Source organism: Stigmatopora nigra, chromosome 6 (genome assembly GCF_051989575.1).
Source record: "Stigmatopora nigra isolate UIUO_SnigA chromosome 6, RoL_Snig_1.1, whole genome shotgun sequence".
NCBI lineage: Eukaryota > Metazoa > Chordata > Actinopteri > Syngnathiformes > Syngnathidae > Stigmatopora > Stigmatopora nigra.
The window spans coordinates 8866678-8884648 of record NC_135513.1 but is presented as its reverse complement, the minus strand read 5'-3'; the positions used below and the strand labels follow the sequence as shown (position 1 = coordinate 8884648).

The 17971-nt window shown below is 37.9% G+C and overlaps 3 protein-coding genes across 8 annotated transcripts in view; 2 read left to right on the top strand and 1 right to left on the bottom strand.

The window, feature by feature from the left end:
- The first annotated feature begins 1114 nt into the window (after positions 1-1114).
- Positions 1115-7275, top strand: slc43a3a (solute carrier family 43 member 3a). Of its 2 annotated transcripts, none has more exons than XM_077718728.1 (13): positions 1115-1207; positions 1816-2053; positions 2550-2679; positions 3162-3208; positions 3321-3397; positions 3925-4017; positions 4391-4530; positions 4613-4746; positions 4814-4957; positions 5041-5148; positions 5272-5458; positions 5527-5650; positions 6235-7275. In XM_077718728.1, the coding sequence occupies exons 2-13, from the start codon at positions 1864-1866 to the stop codon at positions 6367-6369; spliced, it is 1509 nt and encodes a 502-aa protein (XP_077574854.1). In that variant the 5' UTR covers positions 1115-1207; positions 1816-1863; the 3' UTR covers positions 6370-7275. The 2 variants fall into 2 exon arrangements, with proteins under 2 accessions (XP_077574854.1, XP_077574855.1); XM_077718729.1 differs by lacking the exon at positions 1115-1207 and adding an exon at positions 1411-1516.
- LOC144197970 (uncharacterized) lies at positions 6653-11959 on the bottom strand. The gene is made up of 4 exons (XM_077718727.1): positions 11547-11959; positions 11175-11342; positions 8550-9919; positions 6653-7971 (listed from the first exon to the last, which is right to left on the bottom strand). Exons 1-4 carry the CDS (start codon positions 11905-11907, stop codon positions 7351-7353), a joined length of 2520 nt encoding a protein of 839 aa, XP_077574853.1. The 5' UTR covers positions 11908-11959; the 3' UTR covers positions 6653-7350.
- A 411-nt stretch (positions 11960-12370) lies between these two features.
- Positions 12371-17971, top strand: part of noctb (nocturnin b) — an 8025-nt gene continuing 2424 nt past the window's right edge. Inside the window, exons 1-3 of one of the 5 annotated variants that reach the window (XM_077718734.1) lie at positions 12398-12471; positions 15458-15568; positions 17706-17848. In XM_077718734.1, the coding sequence (XP_077574860.1) occupies positions 17714-17848 (135 nt within the window). In that variant the 5' untranslated portion in view covers positions 12398-12471; positions 15458-15568; positions 17706-17713. Of the gene's footprint in view, positions 12472-13281; positions 13421-14310; positions 14375-15457; positions 15569-16170; positions 16594-17705; positions 17849-17971 lie in introns of those variants that run through there. The other 4 variants (XM_077718731.1, XM_077718732.1, XM_077718735.1 and 1 more) reach the window with 4 other exon arrangements.

Sequence of the window (17971 nt, the reverse complement as noted above, 5' to 3'; positions counted from 1 at the left end):
GGAGGACCACATTTGACTTCTTAGGAAAATGCCCTCATAAAATGTATCTGATTGCACTAACTCAAAAGATCTTTGCTTCTCTGTAGTCCATGTGCCTGCTTTTGATAATCAATTTGCTTCAAACAGAAGTTGCTATTAGCCCTGTGGGCAACAGATTTGCTATTCCTTCATTGTACATTCAAACCAAACCAAATTATTTTAACATGAACCCAGAATGGGCCAATCAGATGACACCACCCCCACATCAACTTTCTGTAGCCCCATTGATGCACAATTCTCCGGGGTAAGGCACACTTTAAAAAAATAAAAACAAATGCAAATCAGAGGTGTCACTGCTGAGCTTTTTAGGTGAAGTTCCTAATCAAGGCTGAGAGGAGATTTATATTCATATAATTGTAAAATGTATAACAAATTCATCCTTATCTTTTAACTGATTTGCTGGAAGCATTTCTATCCCTGTGAGAAAAAAAAAGACCTTGAGAACATTCAGATAAATTCCATAATTTGTAAATATAATAAATTGGTCGTCTGTCTGTCATCTTCTACTTGCATAGTGTGTGATTTATATCTCATGTGTGTTTGTACTAACTACATCCATCTGATTATTTACCATAGTGAGTGACTAATAATATGTACAACAAAGGATACTTAAAAACTGCTGCACTCAAACGAGAATAAAAACACTGAGGATTCTTTGTAGGCTTGTGGCTTGTAAGGATGCGATATTATACATGCTTATTAACATCCATCACATTGACCTTTACAAATTAAAACAGTTTCACATTTTTAGGTCATATTTTTCCTCTCACATTGCAACATTTCCCAGATAAAAAGTTCTCAAAATATGCTCACTTAACACATCAATGCATCCCTTGTAATTTCTTATTTTTACCCTGTTAGTAATGAGGAAGACTGGAAATAAATGAGTATGTTTTTGCCATATAATATTGGTGGAATTGTGCATTTTTGGCAAAAACTGTACATAACTTTAGCATGCCTTGATTTCCTGAAATTTTTGCTTAGTCTAGCATCCCTATAATTATAATTACAGCAATGCCAGGATTGGACACATGTCACAGGCAATAAGAGCCAATGGTTATGCCCATTTGGATCCACATGCTCGCTTGCTCACTGCTGAAGCTTCAAGGCGCAGTTTCTTTTACTAAACTGTACTATAACAATGCGGGGAGCTACTAAACACTGCAAGGTAATTTTGTTTCAAATTAATTAACACTTTAGTCAAACTCTGTGGTGATTTGTAGAATTGTTGTATTTCACGACCGTTAAACAGAAAAAAAACTATAAAACAGACTTGTGTTTGTAATGCTTATGGAAGACATTCTTGTGTCAACATGCATAGATTAATGGGACTAATCGGGATTAGGGGAAGCTCCGCCTGGTGGTAAATGCCTGTCAAATCGGAAAGACATATGTCCAAACAATGAGATTGAGCAGGCAATAGACAATATGATTTTAGACATCCTCAAATCGAATTGGACTAGTGATCTGGAATTCAGTGAGTTTTTGTTCACTACATTTATCTGGTATAGAATTTTTTTTAAGACAACTGTGACGTTAGCGTATCATTATTTCACCTCCCAATTCATTTTGTATTTCAAACTGTACCTCTGAATACTTTGCCAAGCAAAACATGCAGCAATGTACTGTAGTATATCTTACCTTTTTTAAGACTATTAAAACTAATTTCTTCCAGCATGTGTAACAGGTAGATTGTTGATATTTATTTGTGAGGTTATATAATTTGGCTTTTAAAAGACTGCATCCTTAAATAATATGAATCTTTCTGTGTTGTAGAAAGAATAAAGCATTTAAAAGGACAATAAGAACCTTCAAAAGTGAAGCATGCAGAGTGATACGACTGGTACGAGGCTTCTTTACTGGCTGACCTTTTTTTCTGGGATGCTTGAGTGTCTCTGTTTTGCTGGTGTGGTGTTTGGGTATGCATCCCTAGTTTTTGTCCTAAAGGAGGACGGCTACTTCAGCCAGCTTTGTGTCAGTGATCTAGAAAGAAATGGCACAACCACTGTTAAAGGTAAGAGACATTAAAAAAGCTCATGGAAGTGTAATTTGTTTCCGGTGTAGAAATTTGATAGACACCCTGTTTATTGTAGAATACGTGCCGCTGTGTTTGACTGAATTTTACTGTTAAAACACCTTCAAAAAATGATATACTAAACAAAAATAAAATAATTTAATGCAATATAAAAATTATATAGTGCTGTACAGTACATATTTATACGATAATCCATAGGTGTCAAAGTGGCGGCCCAGGGGCCAAATCTGGCCCACCGCATCATTTTGTGTGGCCCGGGAAAGTAAATCATGAGTGATTGACTTTCTGTTTAAAGATTAAATTAAAATGAAGAGTGTAGATTTATATTAAGTTTTTACAGTAGTTTGTTGTTAATTTGACCATGAAAATTTTGCAGTTTCCTTATTTTTAAAAGAGAAATTGAATTTAGTCAAACATTTTATATGTATAATTTAGTCACTAATAATGTCTGCTTTCATAACGTTTGTCTTTGCAGACTGCACTAGTCAGGATGAGATGTTTAGTCTGGTCTTCACAATTGCATCTTTCCTCAACAACTTCACCAATCTATTTAGTGGCTTTCTTTTTGATTACTTTGGCACAATGGTAACCAGACTCCTGGCAATGTGAGTTTTTTTATCGTTACTCAGGACTTTTATAAGACCAAATTCTATTGGGAATACATTGTTTAAACTAAAACAAAAATAAATTCACAGACAATTGAATTAAGCAAAGTTCTGATATTGCCGATAAAAATTTAATCAGTGGCTCTTTTATCAACATATTCTACATATATATTACATTTGTCAACAAAAAAGTATAATGTTATTGATTTCATAGTCCCAATATCCCATATAGCACTGAAACGATAACAATGGTTCACTTTATCATCTTTTTTATATTGAGTAAGTGACTTAGTGCTCAGCTGTGAATACAGTAAATACATTGATACAAATTAGCGCTGTACAATATGATGATTTATATCATAATTTTCAACAAATAAAAGTGGAAACTTCCAATTTGGCCCTGGCAACATTAATTTTTGTAAAAACATTATGTGTATTAACATATGACTAATATTTAACGACATATTTTTATTTATCTCCAGATCTCTTTACACTACTGGAACCCTTCTTGTGACCATTTCAAATGCAAGTAGGTTCCGTGGACTGAAATTGCAAAGCGTAATGGTCCTATGACGAGACTTATGAAAAAAGGATATGTAAAAGTTCATATGTCACAGACTTTTTTCAAAATGTATTTTTAGCGTTTTCAATCCTGCTTTTTCCTGCCTTATCCTGCATTGCTATGGGGGGAATGCTGCTCCTAATGACAAACATGCAGGTAGAAATACTATTTAATTTACATTTGAATGCTTTGGTGTGATTTTTAATGATGATCATGTTGCTCCATATATATGCTGCAGTTGCGTACTGATTATGTGCTTTTGTCGAGTGTATTGATTTCTATAACTTTCACATAATTTTGGAACAATAAAAACGTAGTTATCCCCACTGAATACCCATGTAACAAACACATGATTTACGAGTATATTCTGTTTTAGGTTGGGTTATGATGTGTTTTTACTAATTTTTACTACTTAAATCTACTCAAAACCGGAATTAAATTATCTACCGTATTTCCACGACTATAAGGCGCACCACATTATAAAGCGCACCCTCAATGAATTACACATTTTATTTTTTTCCATATATATTCTCCGTCTATTTTGGAGAAAATTTAATACTTTTAAGTGCGCCTTATAGTCCTGAAAATACGGTAGGTTTTTAGCATGTATGTGTGTGTGTATAATGAGACTAACACAAGCAGTTTTGTAAAAGTAAATACACTATATTTCTGAATCACAAAAGGTGGGCAACTTGTTTCCAACTCACCGGTCTACCATCATCACCCTGTACAGTGGTGCATTTGACTCCTCATCAGCTGTATTTCTCTTCATTAAGGTAAACTGGTCAAACCACATGAAATGAAGTAACCTATAATGACAGCAATAAAATAGTTGGTGAATTTGTGTGAAACAAAAAATGTTCAAGAATATTCCCCTAGTGCAGGGGTTGGGAACCTTTTTTAGCTCCCAGGTTAGCGTAGAGCCATAATCACCCATCAAAAAAAGCCACATGTGGCTCCTTAGCAATAGGTTCCCTTCCCCTGCCCAAGTGTTTCATGATGTGGAACTTTATATGGGTGCTTCTCAATAAAGTTAAATGTTAACAACAATGTGGTCAATCACCTGGAAGACAATCTAGCATTAATGATTTAAATCCTATTTGAATGACTGATCTACCATAACCATATGTTATTTTGTCTATGGTTTAGGTTCTACATGAACAAGGCATCTCAATGCGCTCCTCCTTCCTTTTTCTGTCCTTTTGTTCCATTATACACATCATGCGGACATTCACTCTTATGCCCAGGAAACGTATCCCTTACCCACTGCCACAGCACTACACCTATGGGTATGAACGTGATTTTTTCTTTTTTTTGTGTACACTAAACTGTAGACTTGTGCATCTTAATGTTACATTGCTGATTTCATAGCGTGAAATGCGGAAAGAGCAACTCATACAACGTGGAGCAGAATATGACAGATGAAGCCTTAGAAGTTACAAGCAAGCCAAGCTGCAGAATGAACATACCCAACAATGAGATAGATCTTAATCCATCTGGAGAAGGTAATACATAGTAGAAAACCTTTTGAAATAAAGTGATTTATCTTTGACTGTAACCCTCTTGATTTAGTGGTAAGTTTTAGGAGTTGTGTGCTGTCCTGGTTCTTCTTGTGGCAACTACTATGGTTGTCCATCATGCAATTGAGACATTATTTCTTCATCGGCACCCTTAACCCTTCACTCATCCGACTGGGCCAAAATGATGCCAACCTGGGTAAACTTCCTAGTCAACTAGATGAGTATAACAGAGTACAATGCTGTATTTTGCTGACCTTGTATGCATTCTCTCTTCCTCAGTGAGTCGGTATACCAATGCCTTTGCCTTGACGCAGTTGTGTGGGGTATTGTGTGCCCCCTGGAATGGACTCATACTAGACAGACACAAGGGAAAACCGCTTTGTCCTGGTGAATTGGGGATTACGGCGGGTGTTAGCATAGTGACAAAACATTTAGTATTCATTATTCATCACTGTAAAGGAGTCTGTAGTATGCACGGATCTGCCTTCCTAACCATGTTTTTGTTTGTAGGAGAAACTGAGCAGGAGGCTGATATGCGTGCTGCGTTGCTGTCTCTGTTCCTGACTCCCCTTCAGTGCCTGCTCTTTTCCTTATGTGCCTCCATTCCCTTCTTACCCTTACAGTACTTTACATTTGCCTTGCAAGTCATTAATCGCGCCTTCCTTTATGGGGGAAATGCAGCCTTCATTAACATTGTGTGAGTAAAATTGTATTATGACAAACACTACAACTGCCTGTCAAATTAATGATAAACGCTTCCATCAGTTTCCCAGCTTGTCACTTTGGGAAACTGTATGGCCTTGTCATGTCTATGTCATCAGTAATATCACTACTTCAGTACCCCTGCTTTGCACTGGTTAAAGGACCGCTTGGAGGAGATCCTTTTTATGTAAGTATTGGACTGCAATCTAAGCTTTCTGACCTTATATGTGAAACAGTACATACAGCAGGAGTGCTAAAACCTTTTTGCTCAATCTATTTTTTTTCGGGCCCCTAACAAAGCTGAGTAGTTATGTATGCAGATGATATACCTGATGCCAGCAGGAACCAAAATATTGTAGCCAGGTAATAGTTGTGCTTGAACTTGTGATGACTGTTTCCCAGCTCAAGTATCTTGTAAAAATTTACTACAAATCCAATCCTTATATCAAATCTTACTGTCATTTGATCGACTGGTAACTCGCGATTGACATATGGAGAAGCCCTGCTATTCAGCCTATTTATATATTAAATATATAAGTGACTCCACTCACTGAATTAAGCTAATAAAGCAAGCTCAAACTTAAACTCAATAGTTAGCACTGATGTTAGTTTCTAAAAGTGTGATGCTCAGCCAGGCAATATTTAATTTCAAATGTCAAACATCTAACCAAAACAACAAAAATGAATTTCAATGGTTGAAATCAACATATAGGGTGAAAGGAGGTCTATGGCAACTTACAGGCATATTGATTTCTCTGCTTTGGGTTACAGGTGGACATTGCCCTCACCCTCATCACTCTCCTGGCATTCATCCATCCCTTGTTTGTCTTTATCCACTGTAAGAAAATAGCCCACCTTAAGAGGAACAGACACAGTGTCACACTTAATGCAAAAGTACTTGAGTAAGTGTAGTACCATGTACTCTGTGTTGATATTGAGTAAACATTTTCTTTCTTTTCTGTATTTTGTACAATCCAGTTAAATTGGTTCTTCGGCAAAAGTATACTATGTATAGTAAGTGGCCTCCTCAGGAAGCTATTAAAAAGTGTGCATATATAAATATACTGTTCAAAAATACACTATATAAATCCTCAGTCTTGAAATACATTTCATACATAAGTTGGTCAAAACCAAGATTGCTATTTCAGTATGATGCTACAATGAGAATGACGGATAAAACAACACAATGTAATTGTTTTTATTTATTATAAGAACTATTAATGTGAGGGATGTTATACAGTAGGAATCTACGAAATCATCCTTCAAAAACTTGCCAGTGCTGTTGGACCATGTGACACTGATGGTGGTTAAGAAAAATGGATGATGGTACTAGTCAATGAGAAAAATGGAGGTACTATTTCCCTGTAGGCCAAACATTTATATAAACTAATAACTAGTATATTATAACTATGCATCATCTCACAATTGTATAACAACCTCCCCTTGCACAAAATGCTCCAATGGGTGCAAAAAAAACATGTCTAACAATCCAGCTCAATGGATGTCGCCAATGAGTTTTTGCTGTTCAACCGATTACACTTGAAAAACCACCATATTGGTGAAATGGTGTCCTCTTGGGACTTGCATCCAATGCCATTCTTTGTGAAATTGTTAGGTCTTCACTCCTAGCATACACTGTGCATGAAAAGTTACAATATGTACTCAATGACTTCCTGTCAAAACACAATAAAAAAAGCAGGTTTCCATTGTAGTGAGAAAGTTTAACATTTCAAAACAGGAAAAAACAGTGGTTTACTGCTAGAATACTACAAAATTGATTTAAAAAAAAACTTTGAACAGATCATTTAAACCAGGCCAGGAAACTTATGTGCTGAAAGTTTTGGCACAAGGCTAAAACATTTAAATGAAATAATAAAAATCCCAATATCAATAACAACTGAAGTCAGATGTGAACATCTGATTGTGATGCAGAAATAGGATGGTGTCTAAACTTTTTGGTGGGATGTTGTGTCTATTCTTTATCAATTGTGCTCTGTCCTGCATAAAGTCCTGAACCATATAAGCGAGTGCTGCTGGGGCAGCCAGGTAAACCCGTGCCACTCTAACTAAATTTGGAAATTGGAACGCGTTTTTCTTCCACCACTGCAGGGGCTCGATTCCCAACGTGGCCCCAGCGCAAGCTCGGAACAAAGATAGTTCCATGTTGACAGACTCTTCCAGCGAATCCTCCTTGCTCTGAACTGTAGGGAACAAGTCTCCGAGCAAGAATTCCATACCAGACACCTCACTTTGTGAGTCAGGCTCTGCCAGGTCCTTCACATCTTTGACCCCCACTTCATTTTTTGGCCCGTTCTCTAGAGCTTCAGAGTCCATTGAGTGAGATTGTTTGGATTTTTTGGTTCTCAAGAAGTAAGTCTTTGGTTTTTCTAAATCAGAGGGCAAGCTTCTCTTGCCCAGCCTAAACTCATTTACATTGTCAGTCTTTCCATCCGCCTTTGCTAACCTGATGGCTTCTTCCTTAAGCCAATCGAATGTCTGGTTTTGTTCCTTGAAAGTGAAAGATAAAACACATTTAGATGAGCGTTGAATTATAGAGGTGAATACAAAATGTTGTTACTGTATGTACAATGGGCAAATTAAGTACTAACGTTTCTCATTAAAGTGATTTTCACTGAAATTTCTACTAGACGTTATTATTATGAATTAAAATAATCTACAGATGACAAGAAATCACAACATTTAAGTCCGTCATTCATGCTTATATTCAAGCCTTTGTCCTACAATCGGTAAGAGGTCTAGCAGACAGAATATATCCATCTCGTTTCTTACAACTGGCTTGCGGACCCTATTGGAGAGGGGCGGTTCTTAGCCCAATGGCTAAAATATAGGTTCAGTTTGGTCCAGTTTATAAGGAATGAATTCCAATAACACAGGCAAAAACAAAAACATGACATACTAACGTGACGAGCTAAGGACCTCCGTGAAAGTACCATTAAAAGGAGGCAACAGGCACAATTGCTACAGAGAAAACAAATGGCCTCTCATGTTATGATTTCTTTTCATGTGTGGATTGAGTTGAGACCAATGTCTGGTCAAAATTTCATTAGAATGAATCAAACACTCACCGTTTTGTCCATAAATCGCAGCCCATTAAATTGAGGGTCGAGGGAACAGGCCACACACAAAATCCTGTTGACATCCGGATTGCTGTAATAACTTGCCAACTTTAACCGCACCATCTGCTTCAACTCTTTTGGAATCATTGTGTCTTCTGGTCGGCACACAAGGTGGCAGTTAAGCAGGCCGGTAAGAATGGGTTTGATCAAAGATAAAGATGGCAAGGTTTCTTTGGCAAGTGTGTGGCACGCAACATCAAAAAGTTTGAGGACCAAACTTAACTCCTGCATGATCTTCCATTCGCCAGGGGACAATGTTAAGTTATATGACCTGGATGAAGAGTTGGCACCACCGCTAGAGGAGCATGATGCTGAAGCAGTGTCTTCATCAGAAAGGTTTTCAGATTTGATCTCTTTCATAAAACCCATTATGAGCTTTTTATGCTTTAGAAGTGTGTTCAGCAAAGGATAGAGTCGATACCAGGCTGGCAGATGGCGAGTGGCCCATGCGTTTAACTCTGCCTGAACCTCTTTGCTCACACTCTGCAACCTGTTGTAGCCGTAAGACGTGCAATCAGGGGGATGGAGCAAGGTAAAAAGAACACTTTGGAATTGAGACAGTGTCTTGGATACAACAGGGTGTGACATTATTTCCTCAATGCATCCCTGCATGACGCTGAAAAAGCATGGGACAAATGGGGGTCTTTCACTTGATAGACCGCATCCAGGATTCTGTGATTCCTTGGGTGACTTGTATGTTTTGATCTCCGGAAAGATTGTTCCTTGAGATTTCCTATTTTTTATTGGACTTCTATCGTTTTCTTTACCTCCAAGTAAGACTAGATTAACATGAGAAATTCCCCACTCTTTGGCCATAAGCCTTACTTGGATGTCTAAGCTCTCAAGCATCTTATCCGGTGCAACACTCTCATTCAGTTTTTGTGTTGCCAAGTGGACATTGTGCCAATTGAAGTCAGTGTCTATAAGATGTGCAAAGAGTGTGATATAATCCTCATTATTGCCCTCCCAGTTTTGAACCCAAACATCTACACTTAGTGTGGGATAGTAAGAAGCTTCTCCCTTTTGTCTGGGAGGTTGCCCAACATGACCGTTGCCATTCGCTATCAAAGAGGTGTCATCAGACCTCTTTTTGTTTTTTCCATTACAGGATGCCCACAGCATATCAGCAAGGTTTTTCTTTAGTCTGCTTTGGTGTTCTTTCAAGAAGTTCTCAAGGAAGAGAGGTGATGGAACTTCCTTGCAGGTGGGAAACAGTGAGTGGATCATCTTGATGAAGCCTTCACCGGCTGCCAGCTCGGGAGGATAGATATCCATGATAAGAAAATTAGCAATGGCTTTGGCCACCTGATCAGATGGATCTGTTGAAAGAATATAGAGCAAGGTACTTTTAACTACCACTGAAAACGAAAGGATTTCAAGTTTTAGGCCCCCTTTACACAGTGATAATCCAACTGAATCTACGCAAATCACCACACTAGAAATAGATTTCGATGTCCGTTTTAGGACTAATTGTTTTGTAGAACACATTTTACTGATATCAGTATACCAAAGAGTATTAGAAGCTGATGATGTATTGGCGATACACCACTAGATGTTACTGTCTTGTCTGGTTTCAATGCTTTCAAACTAGTTTATTTTCAGCACAATCAGATAAAACTTTAGGAAACTTCTACTACCCACTCCTACCACATACATTTGATCAACCTGTCCCTCAGCAAAGGTTGTAGAATTTATTTTCTGTATTAAATGCGACCAACACACATTATATGGAATGTATCGAATTTTCTGGCGAAACTAAGAAACTTAAACTTTTGTATAAAATTTGCTTTAGCAAAGCTCAATCTCGACATATAACACAACCCCAACCACAGCTCCATCTAGTGGATATATATTACACACCCAACTACTACTGCAGCTCTAGCTAGCTGCTAGTGGATCTATAATACAGCCCACTACTACTACTGCAGCCCCACCTCCCCATCTAGAGGATGTATAACACCCCCCATTACTAAGAGTATAGCTTCTTCTGGTGGATGTATGTAACACAACCCCCTACTATCACAGCTCCATCTAGTGTATATCATGATTTTTAATGATCCCATATATTATGCTTTGCACTTTGTGCTTTTTGCTTTGTTGTTCTGTAGCCTTTGTGACTGTATTGTTTAACTTTTAACTATGTGTAACTAGGCCTTTTCTGTAACTGCATTCTCACCCTCTTGCTACTGTAACAATGCAATTTCCCAAATACAGGATAAATAAAGGTATCCAATCCAATTACACATTTCCCTACTACTACTACCACCACTACCACTATTTATGAAACAAATTTAAAGATGGGCCTTATAACAGAGAATACAGTAGTTTCTGTTATATTATAAAAGACAAAACGGCCAAATGTTGCAGGATAAACAAGACTAAGTGGACGACACCAGTGAATGCCCGATGCCCAAAATGACATGCGGCGTGCAAATGTTTTTTCACCACTCTACAACACAATCGCTGCAGATTGTCGTTGTAGTATCACTATGTAAACGGCATGTATTCTTGTTATGCATGTACGAATGTATGTATGACCTACCAGTAATTTGATAGATTACAAACAAAAATTACCTGGGATTGGAGAAGTATTTGCATTTGGATTTGATGATACACAGGCCAAAGAGGATACCTCAGAGATAACCGGAAAAGTTACTTGTGTTTGGCTGTGGTCTGCACTTTTAATTGGAGATGAGCTGATTGGAATGTACTCATCTTTGACTGCAAATGTCACATCTCCATCTGTGACAAAAACAAAAATGTACAAGTTGTAGATGATGTTATTTCTAATATTTGTGCCATAAAATTGGAAGTGGCTAGTCTTGAAAGTGAATACAAATAGACAAAATACACAAAGACCAGTTCCAGTTCTTGCATATCAAAATCTGATTCGTTTTTTAGCACACTATCTAGCAATAGCGCAAGGGATGTGCAGAAAATTCTCACCGGTTTGTGCGATTTCTGGTTGGTTGACCTGCAACATATTTCGCCCGAGGCTTTTTTCCCCTCCTATAATTGCGTCGACGGCGTCAAAGTAACGGAAGTTGTTTTTTTCTTGGTCGGAGCATACGGGATTTTGGAGCGTTTTGCATGCTCGAATGTATCGCTTGTATAGTTTCTTGACTTTATTCCGACACTGCGAGGTCGTACGGTAAAATCCGCGCTGAGCCAGAGAATCCTGAATCTGCGCAAATGTTTCGGAGTTTCTATGGTTCTTGTCGAAAGGATTATTGATGTGTTCGTCAGTTAAAATGTCTAAGAAACATTCGACCTCGGAAACAGACCACTTCTCACACTTTTGTTCCATCTTGCAAAGGACTCAAGGAAAGTCGCATGAATTAGACGTCACCACGTTGGTTCTTTGATTTCAACCATAGAAACAACACACACAAAACTAGATGCGTGATGTGTATTTTCAACTGGCTTTTGATAATGCAACCAAAAAAAATCTGACCGTATTTAAAAGGAACGGGTTATTGAAAAGGCAGACACATTTTTTTGGGTTACCGTGTATTTACCTTCACATTTTAAGTTGAATAATTGAATTATAGTAAGCAAAACAATACGTATCTCAATTCTACCACACAAAATATGAAAACCAATTTAAAAAAAGACATTTTAAAATTCAGATTTGTGTTCAGTAAATAGAAAACATTTTGCAAAACTGGAAGCATGCAAGAATGGGGCAAATTACACGTTTATACTTTATTTTCGACAATCACTATGCTGGTATAATGTCTCACGTCACAAGTTATAGTGAATGACGACACCAGCCTGCGACGACGTTTCGGTGGCTCGATGGTCGCGTAAATACATTTCGGCAAAACACAATTCTTGCCCAAATGATAAGAGTAAAGATTTCTTTTCCCAGGTAAGATCTACCAAATCCGATATCAACCAAACATCATGCATTACTGTATTTATCGTAGGCTATGTTTACCTCATGGTATGAACATTTAAATAATGCAATATAAAAAACGGTCTGGTGTTAACGTCACGCTCATTTGAATGTTCGTGCATTGTAAAACATGGGCACCTAAACTTAAGTAAAGCAAAACCTTCATCAAACACTACATTCGAAACGATCAAATATATTTTTGTGAAGAATGTTTTTTATTTTTATTTTTTCTTGTAAAGAAACCTTTCACATTCCATTAATTTCTCTAATCTGTAAACGCAGATGAAGCCCTTTTCCTAGACATTTTTTAAAGACTACAATCATGGCCAAAAGTTTCGAGAATGACACAACTATTAAATTTTACAAAGGCTGCAGTGCCAGTTTTTCTTTCACTGTTGCTAATCAATGAGAGTATGCATGCAGAAGAGTCTAATGAAGAAAAATTATGATTTAAAAAGGCGCAGAGCCATATACACCCATCAAAAGAGCCACATATGGCTCCCGAGCCTTAGGTTCCCTACCACGGGTGTATAGGATTATAAAGAACTTAAGGATAGAGGTGTTTTGGAGGTTTATGTGATCCCCGCTGATAAAACTTTAATGAGAATGACTATTATTAATATAAGTTAAATATATAGTTTTAAATTAAAAGAATTTCAGATGGTGGTTGGTGTGCATTGAGATTTTTTTGTGCAAACTAAGGTACATCCAGCAGAGGGCAGATTTAACCATCTCACAATTACTATCTAGTTTTCCCTTATAAATGACCTTGCTATGTGAGTACAGGGTTACAAGCTGGCAACAACACTGGCTGTCAGCAGGGTCACCCATAAGCATTTAGAATCTTACACAGGCAAAGCAGGCACAAGAGGAAAGTAGCAATTTAGCAGTAAGGAAGCAAAAGAAACAGCTGCATCTACAGGTATGTTTGCTGAAAAATAACAAAAAAAGTAACAGACTTTGCTCTTTTGTATTTTTTGCTATGACATATTAGTTGCATTCTGTTCTTTTTGTCTGTGTTGTATTCTTTGTGTTGGTTCAGATACATTTTGCCTATGTAAGTAATATGTTTTTACAAGACCCCTAGAAATGTGTCACCTTTTCAACTTATTTCCAACCTTTTGGAGTTCCACAGCTGTACATACGGTAGTTGTAGTGTTAAATCAGAGTTTATTGTGGAAGACGAGGCTATTCTAAAGGTCAGAGATTAAAGTGGAGATCGAAGTGGGATGAATGCGTAACATGATATTATCGCTTTTCTTATTGTGTTGAAGTGTGCAGTATACATAGACTGCTGTAGTAGTGTGAAAACAACCCTTGTCTCTCAACATGAATCCATAAATAGTGCTTGGCGGTCTGCCTTTATAAGTTCAACGCAAAATAACACACATTTTGATTTTATAGTAGATGGTAAAACATGACAATTTAATCGCCATGGAAAATGACCTACAGAATGTTTTCCAGAGCAAGGTACTGAAATGTAATGAGGCAATTGCCCTTTCCCAATATGGAAATGTCAAAGTCCTATTAAAGTATAGAGCTCGATCTCCCTCTCTCTCTCTGGCTGAGAAGCTCGCCTTCTCTTTTTTACTCACACGCTCTGTCAATACAGCCTAAACCTGCTCATGGTTTCCCAATCTAGCACTTAACGTTTCGAAATACTCTCTTGCCTGTGTGCTACAAATAACGCTTAACACACTCCCATCCTATTGTTGTAACCTTCAAGACAATCATGATGAGGATAATGATGTTATTGTTATTTACTGTAATTGTTGCACTGTTTATAGGACAGCACGGCTCATGTGTGAATTCTTACAGGCCACTGACATATGTTTTAAGAGTGTCGTCAAAAGTATCCAGACATATCAGAGATAAGGTATATGTTTGCAAAAAGTCTCGACCTTTCATTTTTATTTATTATTATTATTATTATTATTTTTTGCACAATCAAAGGTCACCAGAAATTTGGTGTCCTGGGCTGAATTTCATTTTGCACTATTCTTTAAGGGAGTTTTTCCCCTTAATCTTTTTTGAGCTGATACACTTTTTGCATTGAAAAAATCCTATGGGAAACCATCATCTAACAATATTTTTATTTAAAACAATGTCGCCTATATTAACTAGTTCTTCTCATGAAAGTTTTATCAGCAGGGATCACATAAACCTCCAAAAATATTACGAAATCTAATTTTTCACACACCTAATGTCACCAAAAGGGCTGTCACATGAGTTGTTGAAGCGCCGGACTCACAGCTGTGGGGTTATGGGTTCAAATCCAGGTCTATCCACCTTTGTTGAGTTTGCATGTTCTCCCTGGGCCTGCGTGGGTTTTCTCTGGGTACTCTGGTTTCCTCCCACATACCAAAAACTTGAATGGTTGGCTGGTTGGACACTTTAAATAGACCTTGATGTGAGTATAAATGTGATTGGTTGTCCACCGATTCAGGGTGTCCCCCGCCTCTGGCCCAAAGTCAGCTGGGATAGGCTCCAGCCCCCCTGCGACCCTTGTGAGGATAAAGCGGTTCAGAGAATGAATGAATGAATAGTTTTGCAACAGCAGTAGTTTTGATCCAGTCTTTTTTTCATGTCTTCCTCGACCAACACATCTGAATAAAATGATTGGGATCGGTATGATGCATCTGGAATGATGAGTTGATCATTTGATTCAGGTGTGGTAGAAGAGGGTGATATGGATATCATACTTGATAGGGGCTCTAGGGGACCAGACATGGCCACCCCTGCGACTATTGTTTTTCTCTCAATGATTTATTTTTAATTAATGGTTAACCTTTTTATTTTTGGTCTTGTTATATAAAAACAGTTGAAAACATTGTTTTGGCTGTCAAATTAAAGTAATGCAAAATTAAGACATACTCTCTTAACCTTAACTCTTCAACCTAGCCTTTTTTAAAGGTATATTTATAGTTTGGGCTCATTATGTACATGTCACTCTTGACAGTTTTGAGGAATGGGCTAAACTTGGACTCGGTCACCTAGACAGGGGATTCAACCCACAACCTTTTGATGTTAGGAGACATTTTCCACTGAGCCTTGCGTGTCGTGACGTGTGGTAAGTATCCGGTGTGCACAGGCGTGAGTCGTGTGCGCACACAAATTTGAGTCATCACTTGGAGACCGCAAGTACTGTATGTTCTTTAATATGCTGTCTTTTTCAACCATAACCCTGAAAGGATGGCCTGATGAATTGACCATTTTAAAGGTGGTCAAGTTTCATATTAGACAGTGCAGTCATTTTCCAGCTCTTAAAAAACTATATTAAGTGTGGTAAAACCAGTTTTCTCCTATTAAAATTTAGCAGCAGGGACCTTTCCAAACCACGTTACATAACAAACTATCTTTACAAGAATGTCATTACTCGATAATTAAGGTCATTAGGGTCACATTCCAACAGTGCCAAAGTCAACTTCTAGGTAGATAAAAAGGTAAAATACGAACAGGTATAATAGGTAAAATAAAAACACTAACTATTATAACTACTAACTATTACATAAGTTTCGCTTTCCGCTTACTAAATGCAAGTATATTGTAGATCCTTTGCACATTTACCAACTGTTTGCAGCGTGTGGTCATTAGTTTGTTTTGCAGGCCTGTTTAGATATATATGAAATGAAAACGTTGTGGAAAAGTACACTGAAAAATGAGGATTGGATGACCTCAACAAGGAGGTGTTGCTCCATACCTGCAATCTTTGCTTGCAGACACACCTTTACACAATAGATGCTAGGCGACAGTTAAAAAATCACATAAAAATAAGACTTTATGTTCACTTAAACTCAGGGACGACCACTTGTTAACACAGACTGTATGGGCCATTGTGTGTGCCGGGGTGTTGTGAGAGAGGAGTATTGTGCTTACTACGCTGTCAAACCAGCACATGACCTTCATACTGTTGGCGGGCTGAATGACGTCTCCGCTTAGTAATCGGCCTCCCCGCCCCCGAGGCTTTATAGGTTCCAGTAAGCGCAGCTAAAACAGATCTCTGCTTACACTTACGGACGTCACATCGCTTTCATCTTCAGATCCCGACAACGCAGTGATTAGACCATAACGTGGACATAGAGATGGGTACAATGAGTAAGCAACTTGTCTTATTTTTTGTTGTGTTTAAATTTAGTCCTGTGTCAGTTTGATGGGTGTGCTTCTACACATTCGTGGATGCAAGATGGGAGATTTTAACTTGATTTGTAGTATTTGTTGTACTGAGTTCTCCATAGTGTGGTAGCAGCTCTCACGTTTGCTGGTTTTATACCATGCACATAGCACAATTTTCTTTTCTTTACCCCAAAACAATTATAGGAAATTTTGAAAAATGAAAGACAAAATAATCAGAGGGTCTTTATATATGAGAATTTATCATTTAGATCTTTTCCTCATTAAGAATGTCTGTTTTAGTGAATTTTAATAATTAAGAATTTTCATACTCCAATTAATTAGTGGATTCATCTATTCTAATAAGGTGATGCTGTGTAGAAATAGATGGATTATTTTATTGTAAAAACAGCCTTTTTAATTGAAAATGTGTACAAGTTCTCAAAGATATTCCCATATAAACAGATGTAATGGGGATACTAGGAATCTATTTTAGTATTGATTGTTTTTTTTGGGTTATGAACATTAACACATTGTATCAGACCTAGTCCAAATCAATATGACCCACATTGACTAGGCAAGCTTGCGCCAATAATTCCTAATGTAATGTACTTTGAAATCCAAATATTATGATGCCTTATTGGTTCAAGACATTAGAGGGTCATTTCAAGCGTATCTATCTAATGACTGTAACGCAAACTATTTCGCAGCTTGATCCATTTAGTGGCTGTCGTCTGACTGGTTAACTCCCCATTGACATTCGGGTCATTTTGTGTCAGCGACCAGCCACAGGGTCAAGCTGGTGTCTTTCAAAGGAGAGGCGATTATCCACTGGTTAATTGATAACAGATGCTTCAATACACACACACAAACACACTCACGTGCAATATCTGAGTGTTCAAACACCCCTCAGTTAAGAGTTATCTATCGATCACAGGACGGCATAGCTGCGAGCATGCGAGTCATAACAAAAACACGGTCCTGTGCACACCAACTGAATGGAAAAGTAAACAAATGGCACCGTTTATTTGCTCAACATTTGCCATTGTGTGTCACGTGTGACTCATATTCCACCATATTGGTGTTTTTCTTACCAGGTTATCCAATGGGTGGAGGTGCCACCAGGTTATACAGCACCTTGGCTCACACCCTTAGCAACAGCCATCGTGTCGCCCTCCCTCTGGCTCTCTTGGAACGCGACCAAGATACAGACACAACCCTGGATCCGGATTTGTGCCAGGTGAGAGCGTGCCTCCTAAATACAGTCGGCACTGTAAGACCGAGTGACAATGGTTTAAACCTCCTTGGATCTGGCGTCCACACGTGTGGACATCACATTTTCTTGGTTGTCACAAAACTACAA

What these genes read in the sequence shown, in the direction of transcription:
- slc43a3a (XM_077718728.1), top strand. Translation starts at nt 1,864, where the DNA reads ATGCAGAGTGATACGACTGGTACGAGGCTTCTTTACTGGCTGACCTTT. An exon ending in TCCTAATGACAAACATGCAG is followed by an intron (nt 3,398 to 3,924) that starts GTAGAAATACTA and finishes GAATCACAAAAG; the next exon opens with GTGGGCAACTTGTTTCCAAC. An exon ending in TCTTAATCCATCTGGAGAAG is followed by an intron (nt 4,747 to 4,813) that starts GTAATACATAGT and finishes CTCTTGATTTAG; the next exon opens with TGGTAAGTTTTAGGAGTTGT.
- LOC144197970 (XM_077718727.1), bottom strand. Translation starts at nt 11,907, where the DNA reads ATGGAACAAAAGTGTGAGAAGTGGTCTGTTTCCGAGGTCGAATGTTTC. An exon ending in ACCAGAAATCGCACAAACCG is followed by an intron (nt 11,343 to 11,546) that starts GTGAGAATTTTC and finishes TTTTTGTCACAG; the next exon opens with ATGGAGATGTGACATTTGCA. An exon ending in AAATACTTCTCCAATCCCAG is followed by an intron (nt 9,920 to 11,174) that starts GTAATTTTTGTT and finishes TTCTTTCAACAG; the next exon opens with ATCCATCTGATCAGGTGGCC.